The 16,224-nt window shown below is 40.0% G+C and overlaps 1 protein-coding gene across 4 annotated transcripts in view; it reads right to left on the bottom strand.

Moving 5' to 3' along the window:
* Window positions 1-1,495: 1,495 nt before the first annotated feature.
* The window catches only part of ZNF532 (zinc finger protein 532), an 86,141-nt gene continuing 71,412 nt past the window's right edge, over window positions 1,496-16,224 (bottom strand). For all 4 annotated transcript variants that reach the window (XM_024217455.2, XM_024217456.2, XM_024217457.2 and 1 more), the window contains 4 exons: window positions 15,040-15,318; window positions 8,104-8,216; window positions 6,095-6,242; window positions 1,496-3,762 (listed from right to left, as the gene is read on the bottom strand). In XM_024217455.2, the coding sequence (XP_024073223.2) occupies window positions 3,268-3,762; window positions 6,095-6,242; window positions 8,104-8,216; window positions 15,040-15,318 (1,035 nt within the window). In that variant the 3' untranslated portion in view covers window positions 1,496-3,267. The remainder of the gene's footprint in view (window positions 3,763-6,094; window positions 6,243-8,103; window positions 8,217-15,039; window positions 15,319-16,224) is intronic.

Raw genomic sequence — 16,224 nt, 5'->3', positions numbered from 1 at the left:
CAATAATAATGGAAGAGTTCTGGATATTTCTCTCCAACGTGTTTATGCATTAGACATATAAATCAACATGAGAAATTAAAAGCAAGGGTATTCAGGGACGAGTTTTGTGAACCAGGGACTCTTTCGGGGACCATAGTTTGCCCAGGCACACAGTCCCTCATCCAGGGACGTCTGGTCACCTTAGTTTACAGACTCTGCCTTTTTCTTGCCAATTTGATTTGAACCACTGTTATCTGAGCTGAGTGCCCCAGATTGCTTGAAGTGGGACTTCTGCATAAGGGTATGTTCAGCTGACTGTATAATGCAAAAAAATTTCATCCTAGAATCACTGTCTATAGAGGGACTGTCCTGTTCAATGAGCCCCACAGCCCACCCAGGAGTCTTGATCCCATGGTAGCACAGATGGACCATCGAAACAGGGAATAAGTTGTGCACTGGGTAGTTTTGCATCATGGACCCATTGTAGGAGTGCATGTTTGACTGGGGAAGGAAATATATCTGACAGAGAAGAGAGATGATGACATTTTCCCAGGATAAGTGACTAGAAGACTTAAGAATAGCCTGACTTAGCAGATCAAGACCACAGAAGGTGGAAAATGCCATGACCACCATAGGAAACCCCTCCATGAAACTGCACTTGAGGAACAGAACATCCTGGAGGGCTACCCACAGGGGCTGTATGTCCTGAGATATGAAATCTTTCTCTGCTTTGGTGTAGATAACCATCCTGAGATGGAGGTATTTTCCTGTCGGTAAGGAGCCCCACCCCACGCTTAGCTTGTGCTACGAATGCTCTTAATAGAATGTCATCTAGCATATTTCCAACTGAAAAGGGCTGCCACTTTTCTAGCCTTCTTCCTTCAACTTGGCAATGGAAGGGGGAAAAAAAAGAAAGAAGAGAGCTGGAGAACTGCTTTGAGGAGTTGGATGACACACAGAGATGGGATGGTGGGGCAGCTATTATGGTATTCTCTCTCTCTTCTTATGGGCTTATGGAAATTCGAAGTCTTATTTATTTAAATAGCACGTATGTTACTGACAGTGATAGGTTGTATTTCCATATGCTGTCCTACCAATGTCTATAAATCTAGAAGAAATGCTTCTAGGAGTTAGGGGCTTGTTCAATCCCTGTCTCCCATTAAACCTCTGCTGAAATGACTACCAAGGAATGCCAATTCTGCCAACTTGGGGTTTTGACTAGTGCCCATTACCAAATATCTGAGTTCCACCCACTTAATAGATTGGCAAAATGAAATCCCTAATAGACAATTTGTGGCAGATTCTTTGATGCACACATGTGCACTTGGAAACTGGACTGTGACCACCAAACTCATGTCACATAGCCTACCTAAAAACTTGGAGCCACTACTAACTTGGCAGTTTTTTGCCCTGTATGTAATGACATAAAACCATTGGTTTGGGGTTTCTCCTTTATAGGTGTACAATAATGGAAAGGGAACAGACAACAAAAAGTATTAATAATGCCTGTGCAAATTTAACCTTTATTATCTGTTCACTGTATACAAAACACCATTGCTGCATAGTGATAACTTATTTGCTGTACAGTTGACAGTGCTCATCAACAAACAAGTGTTAAAGAGGTATACACTTAACAAAAGGGCAATGATAGCCAGTGCACATAACTGACAAAAACATACCAGGCACCTGCAACTTCAGCTATAAGCTTTAGCATACAGAAGTACTGCATAACCACCTAATACTTGAGTAGTGTATAAAGGGGATAACAAGCATCTACTAATCAACCAACTTAGGAACATGGATGGAGAGAAAAGGTAGAGCTAAATTTTTTGATATACAACACAGAGTGGCAAGAGGAATTTTTACATAGAAGCTCAGGTTTCTAATGCTGTTAGAATTTAATGATAAATAACAGAATCTCACAAATCTTTAAGGGCAAAATGCGCCACATTTATTTACATATGAAATGTGTTTAATACAGTTATAATGGACATAGTGTATAGTAACATTTGACAGCAGCAAGACTTTTAAAGAACCGAACAATTACTACAGTATATCATGCGGATATCTATATATACACAATTTTTTTAAAAAAAGGTACAAAATTTGTTTAGGGATACGTACAAGGTATAAAATGCAAAAGCAAACAAACAAAAATATAACTCTCACAGAGAACTATATATGAAAGGGACAGTATGGTACCTTTTCTGTACTTCAAGAAAGCATAATAAGTAATATTAGGTATACTTTTTGAAATGACTGAACTAGTTTCAAATGGTCTGTGCTAATGTTGAAAGGCCAACTTTTACTTAAATAGGCTGGTGTATTACCTTCTTGATATTTGTGGCTGGACATAACATTGAGCACCAGAACATTTGGCATTAGCATACAGAGCTGGGAAATACCAACTCACACAGCCAAGGAATTAAACTATTTTCTTTCAAGAGCCAGAAGAAAGGAAAATACACAATGCTGTGTACTTGCTTCTATATAATGTTAAATAAATATGACAAAACCCACCATAATTATAAAACGTATTTATCTAATTACATCTTATTTGTTTAATCCACAGCAGCCCAGCCCTTCTGTAACAATTTTAACTTTGTGTGACCTTAAAGACCTCCTTGCAGGGCCTAAACAAATTATGTAGTGATGCCCAGTTGTGCAGTAACATGTTTTCAAAAGTGCAATGACTTTCGAAGGAGTATGCACCCTGAATAGTAAATACTTGGTATTTCTGGTGTTACTGTCTAAACCCAACACTGTATTCTCTATAGATGCAGTGACTATTCCTTAGGGAAAGATTTTCAAAACCGCCTGAGAGATTTAGAAGCACAAGTCCCACTGATTTTCAAAATCTTCCCTACACATAAAAGCACTGCTTTCTGGTGCAGTTTCATTAATTAAACTTTCTTTCAGAAGCATTTCATATATAAAACAGTTTAACGGAACCGAAGGAACTGCCCCTGTATTAAGAACTCTGTTGTAAAGAAACTTACTACAAAACAAACAAAACAAACAACTGATTTTCCACTAAATATCAATACAAACACGTAACAAAGAGTATAAAAATTGTTAGTTTAAATATATACAAACTCTTTTCAACTCAAATACTGTTTTAATGCTTGTTGAGCGTATAGACAATGAGATGAAGAGGATACATTTATGTAGAATATATTGCAACAGCCTGAACCGTACTGTTAACACTATTATACGGAGAACTTTCTGTAACAAAAATGTCATTTATATTCCAATGTGGAGACAGATTTTTGCTTCTCAAATATCTGATCACTTTTCAGCTGAACTCAATCTTTTAGATTTAATGAAGGCCATGCCATGTGTTCTCATATGAGTATTTAAGGCCGCTTCAGTTTCAAATGTCTTTGCACACACTTTGCATTTTCGGTCTGATACCATGTTGTCAGATGATTCATCTTCATGATTGGGCTTATTTTCTTGTTGATTATCCTCCCCAGACCCGTTCTGTTTCGATACTGGCTGAGGCTCCTTCAGCTTATGTACAATGAAGAGATGCCTGGAGAGAGATACATGAGAGGTATAGCAGAGGCCACATTCCCTGCACTGATACGAAGAGCCATCAGATTTGTGCTGAGGGATATGTTCATGAAACTGAAGAAGATTTTCTGTTGTAAAGCCACACACAGCACATTTGTGGACTTTAAAAACATTTATCTTCAACTTCTTCAATGGCTGCGTGATTGCTCCTCTGGGAGGCCTGAATTCCAGTACAGGTTCTTCCAACTTACGCTTTGGACTGGGAACCTAAAAAACAAGAAAAGTGTATTTTATGCAGTTATAAATTCACAGTTCTTCTCATGAATGTTTACCACTTGTGGACTTAAAAATCTTCCATGGATATGTTCCAATAACCCCCTGCTAAATCCAATCTCTGAAATAATAGAAACAACCATCTATGTTAATAAGAATCAGTTCAGATTGATTTTGCTAGCTAGGTAACAGCATTTGGTGCATTGTACGAACATTAATAAATGTTTTCCAGTATTACTGTATTAAAATATAATATTCAATGATACAGTAATGATGGACATATTTAGGATATCATTCTATCAGCACTTTAGTGCTTACTTTCAGAATCTCAATCTTAATTGGATTTGATTTTATTCCATGCATGATGATGATGATGACCGTAAATCACCTCCTGATTATTTGTGGCCAAAAGGAGATGCTGGAGAAAGATGACTACTGAGTACAATTTTTGATTACTAATCTACTACCAATCTGTTTCTTCATTTTATTGCTCAAGAGGCATATTTTTCAAGAATCCTTCACTTACCTATTTGGCCCAGAGAATCCACGTTATATCTCAAGACTATATACCTAACATGACCCTATTTTCAAAAATGTTTGTAGAAAGGGGGGACAATTTCATGGCAACATTTTTTAGGGTAGTGAAACAGTCACACAAAAATTCCCTTTTTAAAAAATGTGTGCTGGTGTCACCACTATCAGCCTCTGACTCAAAGACATGCATATTTCTTAGTGTACAGAATGAGTTCATCATTAAACACTGAACAAGTGTCATTAACATTCACCCTATGCAACTCAACAGCTCTGATAGCACCCTATAGCCATTTTAGTTTTCTCTTCACTCCTAACATTCTTCATCACACTGAACACTAATTCCACTCTACTATTTATTTCTGGTAAACACAAAGCACATTTTACTCAGTATGGAAATAAATGTTGATAAAAAAAATTCAAACATTTGATTGATGTAATGAAAAAAAATGGGACTATTCCAGGTGAAAGAAATTTCTGAAAGAAATTCCCAGGCATCAAATGGAAAACGAGGCCTGTCTCAATAAAACCAAGATACTTAATATATACCATGAATTCAGAGCTCTGTTTTTGGATCAGTGTTCCTCTGGCCAAGGAGGATTGTTCAGTGCTAGTCAACACCGCTCATTCATTCGGCACTGCAGGAGGACTGCCTTATTCTATGGATTACTGCAAATTTTTCATTTTTAAATTACTACTTTAAACTGAGCCTAAATTGGTATTATTACTATGTGATGGTTATTTAGCGTCCTATGTGAAATGAGTTTGGTGGTGCCAGTTTGCCAGTAAACGTATGTCCACATAACAAAGCTACCACGAGTTATCAATAAATTGGCATCACTGTTAGAAGTCCTAGCAGGCTGAACAAGGACTGAATAATCAAGGACACTGCGTTAGCCTCTCACATGCAGGGGTGCTCCCTCCAGCATGGGACTGAGGCACACTGACACGGTATTCTGAGGAAGGTTGTACTTCTAGCTTCTGCTTCTATCTAAGCTGTGGCTGTTTGGTTGATAAAAGATTTGGGTTTGCAGAGCTTCCAACAGAGCACCTTTAAAAAGGTGATATTGAAACAACTCACTCAGGGCTGGTCCACACTAACCCCCCAGTTCGAACTAAGATACGCAACTTCAGCTACGTGAATAATGTAGCTGAAGTCGAAGTACCTTAGTTCGAACTTAAAGGTGCTTACCAAAGGTCCACACGCGGCAGGCAGGCTCCCCCATCGACTCCGCCTACTCCTCTCGCGGAGCAGGAGTACCGGCGTCGACGGCGAGCACTTCCGGGATCGATCCGGGATCGATTTATTGCGTCTAGACAAGACGCGATAAATCGATCCCAGAAGATCGATTGCTTACCGCCGAACCCGGAGGTAAGTATAGACGTACCCCGAGACAGGCTGAATTCTCTCTCACTTGAAGTCTTTAAGTCAAGACTAGATGTCTTTCTAATAAACATGCCCTAGTTCAACCACAAGCTATGGACCTAGGGTGACCAGATGTCCCCATTTTATAGGGACAGTCCCGATATTTGGGGCTTTTTCTTATATAGGCACCTATTACCCCCCACCCCGTCCCAATTTTTCACACTTGCTATCTGGTCACCCTATATGGACCTGATGCAGGAATTACTGAGTGAAATGCTTTGGCCTATGTTAAACAGGAGATCAGATTAGACAATCATCATGGCCCCTTCTGGCCCTAAAATCTATGGATCTATAAAAAGGTCTAACTTCACACAAAGAAGAACGGACCAAAAAATTCATTGTTGAAAGAGGTACTCCTAAAGTGTTTACCTTTGTGTCTTCTTTTACTTCACTTTCTTCCATATTGGTTGATTCTGTCATTTCTTTCACATCAGGGTCTTTAATGCCATGCATCAACTGAATATGTTTTTCTAACATCAGCCGCTTAGTAAAAGTGCGTCTTGAATCCGGGCAGTGCCTGTATAAATGCAAAGCAGACATACATATGGTCAAATGTTTACCTTTTTTATAAACAATTTTTTTTAAAAAAAGAGACAGATATGAAGTAGTGCACTATATCCCGGCACCAGTGCAATTTGTTAAAGAAAACGCCAATACTTTTCTAACCAAGTTTGTATACAAAAGTATTAAAAAGTAAACAAAATTACCAAATACACTATTAGTTACAAATATTTGAGCAAATTAACCTCTCTCTCGTTGTGGATATCTCTGATGTAATATCCTAGAAGCGGACATACTGGGAGACAAAGTGAAAACTGAAGTATCTGAGCTCCTTCCCCTCTACTTTTCTGTCCACATCACCAGTGGATTAAAATTAGACACACCCATTCTTCATCTCCCCTCCCCAATCCAAGCTTCACCTGGGCAGCAAACATCTCCCCTACAGTCAGAAATTGGATTCCAAATATCATTATTATTATTATTTGTTTTACTAGTGCCTAGGAGTCTTATTTATAGACCAGGACCCCACTGAGCTAGGCACTGTAGAAACTTTTCAGTCTGATCTCAGACCCGGATTCTTCTAAGTCTTTGGACGTGATTCACCTCCCTCTTTGAACCAGGCATCCCTTCGTAGCTCCATTTCCACTTCACTTGTGCCTGCTGTTCTTGGCATGCATCCAGGTTGGTCAAGAGAGCAATCTTCTCTCCCCATCTGGCTTGCTCCTTCAGGTGGAGGTGGTTGTGGGGCTTGGATATTATTTAACATACCCCAAGTGATGTTTGGGTTGGGGATGGGGGTGTTCTAGAATGGTTCCTGGAAGGGGTGTGCCCAGAAGAGAACAGGGGAAAGAGATATACGCCAATATTCTCTTTCAAAATATCTCTATTTTTGGGAATTAACATTTTCTATGATAACTACATTGCTAATTCAAAAAGTACAATATACTTTATGATACAAACAGATGATTCTGACATTAAAATGAACATACACACTATGCTTTCTTTTAAAGGCGATGCAGGTCAAAATAGGAGCTCTTGATGCTCATCACGTGACGAATGGAACAGATGGAACAGTGGCCAACCAGATCATATAATGAGTGACTAATGCAACTCGATACTACTTAGTAGATCAGCTGAAATCAGCCTGAAATGGATTTAGAGTATGGCAGATCCTGCCCAATAACCAAACAGGTGATACCCATTACTATGCTCATTATTTTAAGTCCATAAAGCAATATGCTAGATCAATGGTTCTCAACCTTTCCAGACTACTGTACCCCTTTCAGGAGTCTGATTTATCTTGCATATTCCAAGTTTCACCTCACTTAAAAATTACTTGCTTACAAAATCAGACACACAAATACAAAAGTGTCACAGCACACTGTTAATGAAAAATTGCTTGTTTTCTTATTTTTACCATGTAATTATAAAATAAATCAATTGGAATATAAATATTGTACTTACATTATTGTATATAGTATATAGAGCAGTATAAAGAAGTCATTGTCTGTATGATATTTTAGTTTGTACCTGACTTTGCTAGTGCTTTTTATGTAGCCTGTGGTAAAACTAGGCAAATATCTAGACGAGTTGATGTACCCCCTGGAAGACCTCTGAGTATCCCCAGGGGTACACATATCCCTGGTTGAGAACCACTGTGCTATATTATACATAAGTGGGACAGTACAGATACTCCAGTTGTCATTCAAATTCAGAGTTGATCCATGCATTCATATAATAAGTTAACTGATCTAACTGAATTAATTAGATGTTTGGTTTTGCATAAACAAGAAGTGCAGATAAACTGACAACAGCCTCTACTTTTCTCTTTACCTTTGGCTCCACTGATCTTAAAGAACATTAAAAGTAGAACTTACGAGCAGGTATAAACTTTCCTAATGCCTTTGTGTTTGATACGATTGTGGCGACATAGACTATGGGATGAACTGAAAGATTTGTCACATTGTCGACAAGGATGTTTCTTCATTTGCTTTAAAGAAGGGAAAAAGAATAAAATATTAACTAGCAAGGTAATCAAAGGCAGCAGACATTTTCAATCTTTTAAAAATAACAAAGTAAGGTTACTTACCAAGATCTTTTATTCTTTGAGGACACTTTAGGAGTCACTGGTCCCAGAACAATTTCTAAACTGTGTGACCATTAAGAGGCATGCACACACCTACCAGCACTGTAAATTGTAATTAAAAAAGAGATGCCCTTGCCCCCTTTTCAATTCTTCTCTGCCACCAAAGACAGAGGGGAAAAAGGGAGGATCGGTTTGAATTTACATAGGCAATGTTTTCAGATAACTCCAGTTACTTTTAAATAACCCCTTCTCCACTGCCAAATTGCTTCTGCAGATCTTCACTCTGGAAGCAGCAAGACAACTGCAGGAGGAAGGATGAGGGATACCTAATTGAAAATAGACTGAAGCACTGCTCTGCCAAATTTGATGCATGGTGATTTCATGTCACAACATCAACTCACAGGGAAGATCCCTGAAAAGGCATACGGAAAGATGGGGTATAGCATGGCATTCCATTGTAGGACATAAACCTTCTTCATAATTTCGAGGATCTAATGGTTTTATATTATAGACTACCATGTGGAAGGAGGCGGGAAAAACAATCCCAAAAAGAAAGGAAAGAAGCAGAACAATTTATGTCAGTTCATTCTGAGCTCTCAGGAAATTTTTTTCAAAATTGTACTTGCTTGAAATAGACGCAGCTGCAGGTGCCAGCATAAAAGCCCTCTATTGTGTTGTGTTTCTCTAAAAGAGAAAAGATTAATGGAATCATCTGTAGTGATGGTACTCCTAGTGAGAATGGCCAGAGGGTCTCTAGTATCCGAAGAACACTTCTTCCCACTTATGGGCTGCAAAAGCTCAAAGAACAAGCCATTGTTAATGTCCCCTATAACTGATTTAGCATATCACCAATCCAAGAACTCAGCAAGTCAGTCCCTTAAACAGCAGGTCTATCACCTTGAGCTTGCAGGAAAGACACTGCTCACTCAGAAAACTAGAAGGTTTACAATTAGAAGTTTATCTTCGCAGCCATAATTTAATTTTATTGACAGCTTAAACACTTCAGAAATTGATAAGTCAGTCCCCCACTGGAACAGAGGATTGAAAGAAAAAGCCAAAAGGATGCTGACAGATCTAATGTAGATCACTTTGACTTAGATGAGCCTTCAACTGAGCTAATTAGAACCAGGCTCCTGGTTCACTCAAACTATCCCTTCCCAACTAGGAGACTCTTAGATCCAAGGACTCTCTGGGTCTGAATATGCAACAGATCTGAAAGAACTGGGTTGGACCCTAGATAGGAGCACTGAGCCCATAGAAGGAAATCCAGATCACTCAGACACTGAGCTGAAGTGCTCTGATTTGAGGATGGCTTATACTTGCCATTCAGGTTCAAGTGAGAGGATGGCACTGAGACATAGTCTGATCCAGAGTCTGCCTTGTGCCTAGAAGAAGAAATATCTGATATCTAGGATCATTTCTTCCTTTTATGACAGAGACCACGCCTTTCCTCCAGAGTGACTCAAACTTCCTCTCCTTCCTCTTTTTCTCATGGGCACTGGCCAGGTAAATCAGAATCTCCCAGTATTCCATTTGGAACTTCTGATCCGAGTTCTTGGATCAATGCTTGGGAACTAGGCTCCAGAGGTGAATCCATCTATTTCTATCCATCAGCTTCAAAGGAATGAGCAGCAAGGACTTTTCCAGGAGGATGACATTAAGTTCTGGCTCCATTCATTCCTATCCCCTGCAGCCAAATAGCCCCTACATAAATACCAATTCTTAAACAACTCTCAAACCCATATGTTGATCTCATATGGGCATTTCAATATCACAAGAGGTACATGTCTTGAATGTAGAGCACCTCTCCAGATCTGCCCAACCTAACTTAAAATCCCCAAACAACCCTAAATCCTAACTTTACAACAGGCTGAGGACAAACGGGAATGTTTCCGATTGCTTGTGCTGCCAGAAATAAGAGGAACTGAAGACGATTTTAGGGACAGTTATTTCATCTCTATAGTTTCAAATGCCAGATCGTCAGTTGGTGTGCACATCCTCCCTAATGGTTACACTGCTTAGGAATGACTGCAGGACCTCTGACAGATAATGGGGAAAATATATCAAATGGGGTTAATCCTAAATTAGAAGTTTTTACAGACACAGTCCTGTCTGACCCCAACTTCCATTTTATATTTAATCTTTAAAATTGTGACTCCTTAGGCCAGTTGAAAAAATTTTTAAACCATTTTCTCCTGTGATATTGCAAAATTATTAGTCCCATTTGAGGGATTAAGACTCTGTTCAGCAAGATATTTAAATATGTGCCTAACTTTAAGCATGTAAGGAGCCCCACTGAAGCTTATGGGACTACTCACATTCTTACAGGTAAGCACTCCATAATTGCCCTGTTCTGGTCATTCCGCCTGAAGCAGCTGGCATTGGCCACTGTTGGAAGACAGGATACTGGGCTAGATGGACCATTGGTCAGACCCAGTATGGCTGTTCTTATGTTTCTTAAGTACCATGCTTCTTCAGGGTATAAATCCCTTGTACACGTTTCTAAAAGAAAAGACATTTGGAGGGACATGAGCTGAAGACAATCTGAAACCACATTTTTAGAATACATAAATGCCTCGTGGTATGCTTTAAAGTTCGGCAAGAGCTATGGATGACTACTTCTCATGGTGAAGCCACGAATGTGTTATATGGCCCATCCAAAAACGTTATACCACATCACACCCCCATATATTCTCTTTACTCAGCCTATTTCAGAGGAAAAAAAGCTTTTTTTGAGAATTTAATTGTTTTTATTGGTACTATTTTTCATATCCTCCACCTGTAAAGCCAGGCTTCGTTAGCACCATGAATCCAACTATAGAGGCCTCCCTGGAGAGAAAAACAACATATACGTTTTTGAAAAATGGGAAATTCATTTACATCGTTTCACAAAAGTTTAGTCTTTTTTCTGTGCTGACATTTTGGAAAAAAAAGTAATTAAAATTTGGAATTTTTCAACAAGTCCTACAGATTTTAGAAATCTGTAAAAACTACCTAAAATAGTTTTCTATACATAATAATGTCATGGTTTTATAACTCAGGACTGCTAGACCTAGAAGGAAGGGACATGTCTCGTTGGGAAGCTAGAATTCTCTCCTTTTCCAAATATACAGATAGAAAATTCCGTATATATATTTCCACATAAAGCTCCTATTACCCCTCTTTGGTCATGAGATATGAACCTGACACTAGTGCAACACAGAGTAATGTCTACCTGCACTGCAGGCCATTATAATTTTCAGGAATTTCCACAATTGGGGAAAAAAGGAAACATTTCCCTAGCACAGTGGTTCCCAAATTTGTTCTGCTGCTTGTGCAGGGAAAGCCCCTGGCGGGCCGGGCCGGTTTGTTTACCTGCCGCATCCGCAGGTTCGGCCGATCGCGGCTCCCAGTGGCCGTGGTTCGCTGCTCCAGGCCAACGGGACCTGCTGGAAGAGGCGCAGGCCGAGGGACGTACTGGTCGCCGCTTCCAGCAGCCCCCATTGGCCTGGAGCAGCGAACCGCGGCCACTGGGAGCCGCGGTCGGCCGAACCTGCGGACGCGGCAGGTACACAAACCGGCCCGGCCCGCCAGGGGCTTTCCCTGCACAAGCGGTGGAACAAGTTTGGGAATCACTGCTCTAGATATTTTGTTTCTTTTGTAAACGTCTGTTACAAGCTGTTCCGATGTTTGAAATGTCAATAGAACAAGTCAGAAAATGTTGGTAACTTTGAAGAAGAGATTGTGCACTTGTGCAGTAATTGTGGATCTTCGAAAAGTATGTCCCTATGGATGATCCACTTCATGTGTGTATGCATCTCTCGAGCCCTTGATCAGAGATTTTCCATTAACTGTGTCTGTTCAGCCCATGCATGCTCCCTATATCTTATTGTGTTGGACACCGAGGCTATATAGGGATGTGCAGGCGAACTGCCCTCAGGTCCTTCTCCACCCAAACGTTCCATAGAGAACAGTCCAAAGCAGAGGGGAAGGCGGGCGGGTAGTGGAGCACCCAAGGAGGACGCATCTTGAGAAACTGCAGTTACTGCACAAGATGAGTAATCTTTTTTTCTTTAAGTGGTGTCCCTATGGGTGCTTCACTTCAGATGACTTCCGAGCAGTATTCCCAGAGAGAAGAGGAAGTTTTGGAACTAAGTCCAGAACTGAAGACCGTACTTCATTACCAACTGCCACATCGGATCTAGTGGCATGGATCAAAGTGTAATGTTTAGAAAATGTATATAATGAAGCCCATGTTGCAGCCCTAATATCTCAGATACTGACACATTCCTAAGTAATGTTGTGGATGTTGCTTGTGATCTGGTAGAATGCGTTATCACCCTTTGCAGGGGGTGAATATCCGCAGTACCAAAACTAGTGATAATACACCCAGATATCTATCTTGATAGACCCATGATCTGTGCACAGAGACTATCTGTGAAACAGATGAACAGTCTAGGTGACATTTCAAAATTGTTTGGTCCTATCTAAATATAAAGCCAACCCCCTTCTAATATCCAAGACATGAGAACAGGTCACATGCAAAGAGCTATGCAGTTTTGGAAAAAACACTGGTAGATGAATGGATTGGTTAAGGTGGAACTCCAACAGTACTCTTAGGTAAAAATTTAGGGTGTGGCCATAAATATACTTTATGCTTGAAGACCTTAAAGGGGTGATCTGCCATCAAGGCTCCAATCTCTCTGATCCTACAGGCTGACATGTTGGCTATTAAAAAGGCTTCCTTCACAGATAAATGGAGCCGCGAACAGGCTGCCATTGGTTCAAATGGAGGTCTCATAAAGTAACTGAGTATGAGATTGAGGTCTCAGATTGCGGTGGCAGGAATGGCATGATATTTATCAGAGGTAGTTTCTACCAGGTAAATCATGTTTTTTATTGCCCCTGGAAAAACTAGTTAGTCCCGGTTTGCGAGATTTTCGATTTTAAAAACTGCTTCATTTACATTTAGTATTAGTTACATATTCATAATGGGATCACATAAAGCAGTAGATTCAGAGATTAATTTTGGGTTGTAGAAAGCGAGGACTTTGATTCGTCTGTTACAGACAGGTCCTTAGTGTATCTGGACTCTTGTGGTACCAAGTAGGAGAATGGTACTGACATGGTACTGAGGATGCAGTGGCCAAAGCTTATGGTGGAAGAGGGCCCTAACAACGCAGGCATCAATGGTGTTTGGAGCCATTGCTTGCTTGGTTCCGAGGGTGCTGAATGGGTAGCTACTGACGGAGGGCTGAGCCCAATGGTGTCAGTTTGGAATGTTTACACATGCTCTCCTTGTGCTGTGGCCCTGTTGGAGCCAAGCTCCAGGACTTTCCAGCTCCACCAGTACTGGAGGAGGAGTCCTTCAACTAAACAATACTAAGCTGAGAGGTTGAGGCTTTGGAGACCGTAGATCTCGAAGGGGACCTGGGCTTTTTTGGAGCTGGCTTCTTAAGATGAGAGTCTGCACGCCTCTTTTTAGAAACCTTAGCCGAAGCCTCCAAAATCTTCCTATTTCTAAGGGGAAGTGTTCCCCAAGATTGAAGGAGTTCTCGATCTGTCCAGAGACAGATGTACGGAAAGTTTTTCTAACCAGATTCAAAAGCTGTCAAAGGGAGTGTTCCATCCTCAACAGTCTGAGTTTAATCTCCCATTCCTTCCTTAACCTGGATTTGAGAGCCAGGCAGAAGCTTCACTTCTGGGAGATATGGCACTCACCCAAGCAATGGACACACTTACAGTGGCTATCGCTAAGAGGTAGAGCCTCTCGGCAGGAGAGGCAGAGTATAAAACTTGACGAGCCAGGCATGCCCTACCTCCTAGAATAAGCCTAGAATAAGGCTCCCCAAGGGGAGGGAGAGAAACAAAACAATCCTCTCATTACATATCTCTAACTAAAACTATTACTAATAACTAACCTATACTAACTAAACGAACAACGATAGGAAAAATTTTTATACAAGATAGCAGAGGCACGTTCAAGGCAGACCTGCTCAAGCTCTACCTCAGGCCAAGATGGCTGAGAAATAACTGACAGGGGTTCAACCACGCATCCCTGTATATTCTCGGTGTCTGACATGAGGAAGCATTCGGAGAATGTGAAGGCCCAATGGACACTGCTAACGGAAAATCTCTGATCAAAGGCTCAAGAGACGCATGGGCACTTGAAGAGGAGCACCCATAGGAACACTACTCGAAGAAGAAAAATGGTTTTTTTTGGTGGATTTTTTTTCTATTTTTTGACTAGCTCTAAATGTTATTAGACCTAGAAGAGGCAGTCAAAGATGGATGAGGAATGCAACATAGGTCTGTAATTTACAACAACCACACTCATCTGGCCAAACAAAAACAAAAAAAATTATGTCCCCTGGAACCAAACTGTTAAAGCAGCATGAGGGGAGGGGAATGGAAAGAGAATCAGAAATCAGTTTAGCTGACTCAGAAAAATTTCATAGGAACTTTTTTCAGTCATTCCATCTGTTCTTGAACAACCTTTTTTATTGACTAAATAACCCTACAATTAACTGAGGGCGATGAGAGAATTTCAGTAGAAACTTAAAAAGCTAAGCAATATAAAAGGAAAAAGGAAATGGATATGAGAACAGGGAAGAAAAAAATAGAGCACAAAATGAAATAATCAGAAACATTATCACTCTATTTATAAAGGTCTACTGAATTTGAAAAAAAAAATAACTGTTTCTATTTTAGTATTAATTCATTTAATTTGGAAGCTACAGTAATTTACCTTTCCATGCTCTTTCCTCATGTGGGATATGTACACATCTCTCTGAGTGAAGAGTCGATCGCATTCCCAGCACGTCCAGCCAGGGTTGGTTACTTTTTTGGGCTCTGCTTTCTTTACAGGAGAGGGAGATTTCTTCTCCAGCTTTTCTGTTCCATTGATGGATTTTGTATCCTCTTTGTTGTGACTGGCTGAGTTTTGAGTTGTGGGTTTACTGCTCAGGAGCAAATTTATACCCAAGTTTGGTGGCCCCTCAACACTTTTCAACGTTCCATGCATAGACTAAAATATAAAAAATAAAAATGTTACAAAAGAGTTTGCTATTGGTGTGGCTAAAATGTAAAAAAATATCTGACTAAAGGCTTTACTTCTTTCTACCCCTCATGATATAAATCTATTTATCAGATCACTTGTAATATAAGGACACTCAAAACAATGTTTAAATAAAAACAAGGTTGCAATACAAACAAGCAACATAAAAATGTGTGAGTGAGAGGTTTAACTTGCTTTTTTTGGGGGTGGGGGGAGAGCTTTCTTAAAAGGCCTTCTTTATCCTGATTAACTCTAATTTTTCATTTTACTTGTACAATAAAGTGGAACAGTCTTCCCTAATGTGGACCACCTGATGTATAGTTTAGCTTTATAGCTGTAAATATGTTTGCATTGACAGAGTTTGGGCAGCAATATTGGGAAAGAGATGCAAGTAAAGATGGCTTTTGAAAGATTAAATAACGCAATTAATAATCCCTTTCAACCATGAATTTGCCAGTCAGGAGATTACCTTCACATATGAAAGTCTTACCTTCCAATTGCCAGTGTTCTCATGGTCTCTTACACTGTCCATTACCTTTGCCTTGCTGGTTTGCATGTCCAGCCACTCCGAATATAATCATCCTATCTTATAGCTGGGCTGAGCAAGTAGTCCCAGCAGCCAAAATCATTCAATATGTCGTTGAACCAGAGGAAACTGATACTGGGATATAAAGCTGATACTTTAGCAAAGCCAAACTATCTCAGTATTAGGCTCTTCTTTGTAGGATAACCAGATGATTCCCATTGACTGTTTGCCAGGTACCTCGCAAATGTCATACTCAGCTGTGCTGTGGGACAGAACTGTCTTTCTGTTTAAGTGGTCTCCTCAGAAATTAAGGCCATTTACTTTCAAAACCAAAATGTTTCATTCAAAAA

This window comes from Terrapene carolina, unplaced genomic scaffold, assembly GCF_002925995.2.
Source record: "Terrapene carolina triunguis isolate 2854851 unplaced genomic scaffold, T_m_triunguis-2.0 Scaffold69, whole genome shotgun sequence".
Lineage (NCBI taxonomy): Eukaryota > Metazoa > Chordata > Testudines > Emydidae > Terrapene > Terrapene triunguis.
Note: the sequence above shows the minus strand (reverse complement) of the source record. Positions and strands in the feature narration are given on the sequence as shown.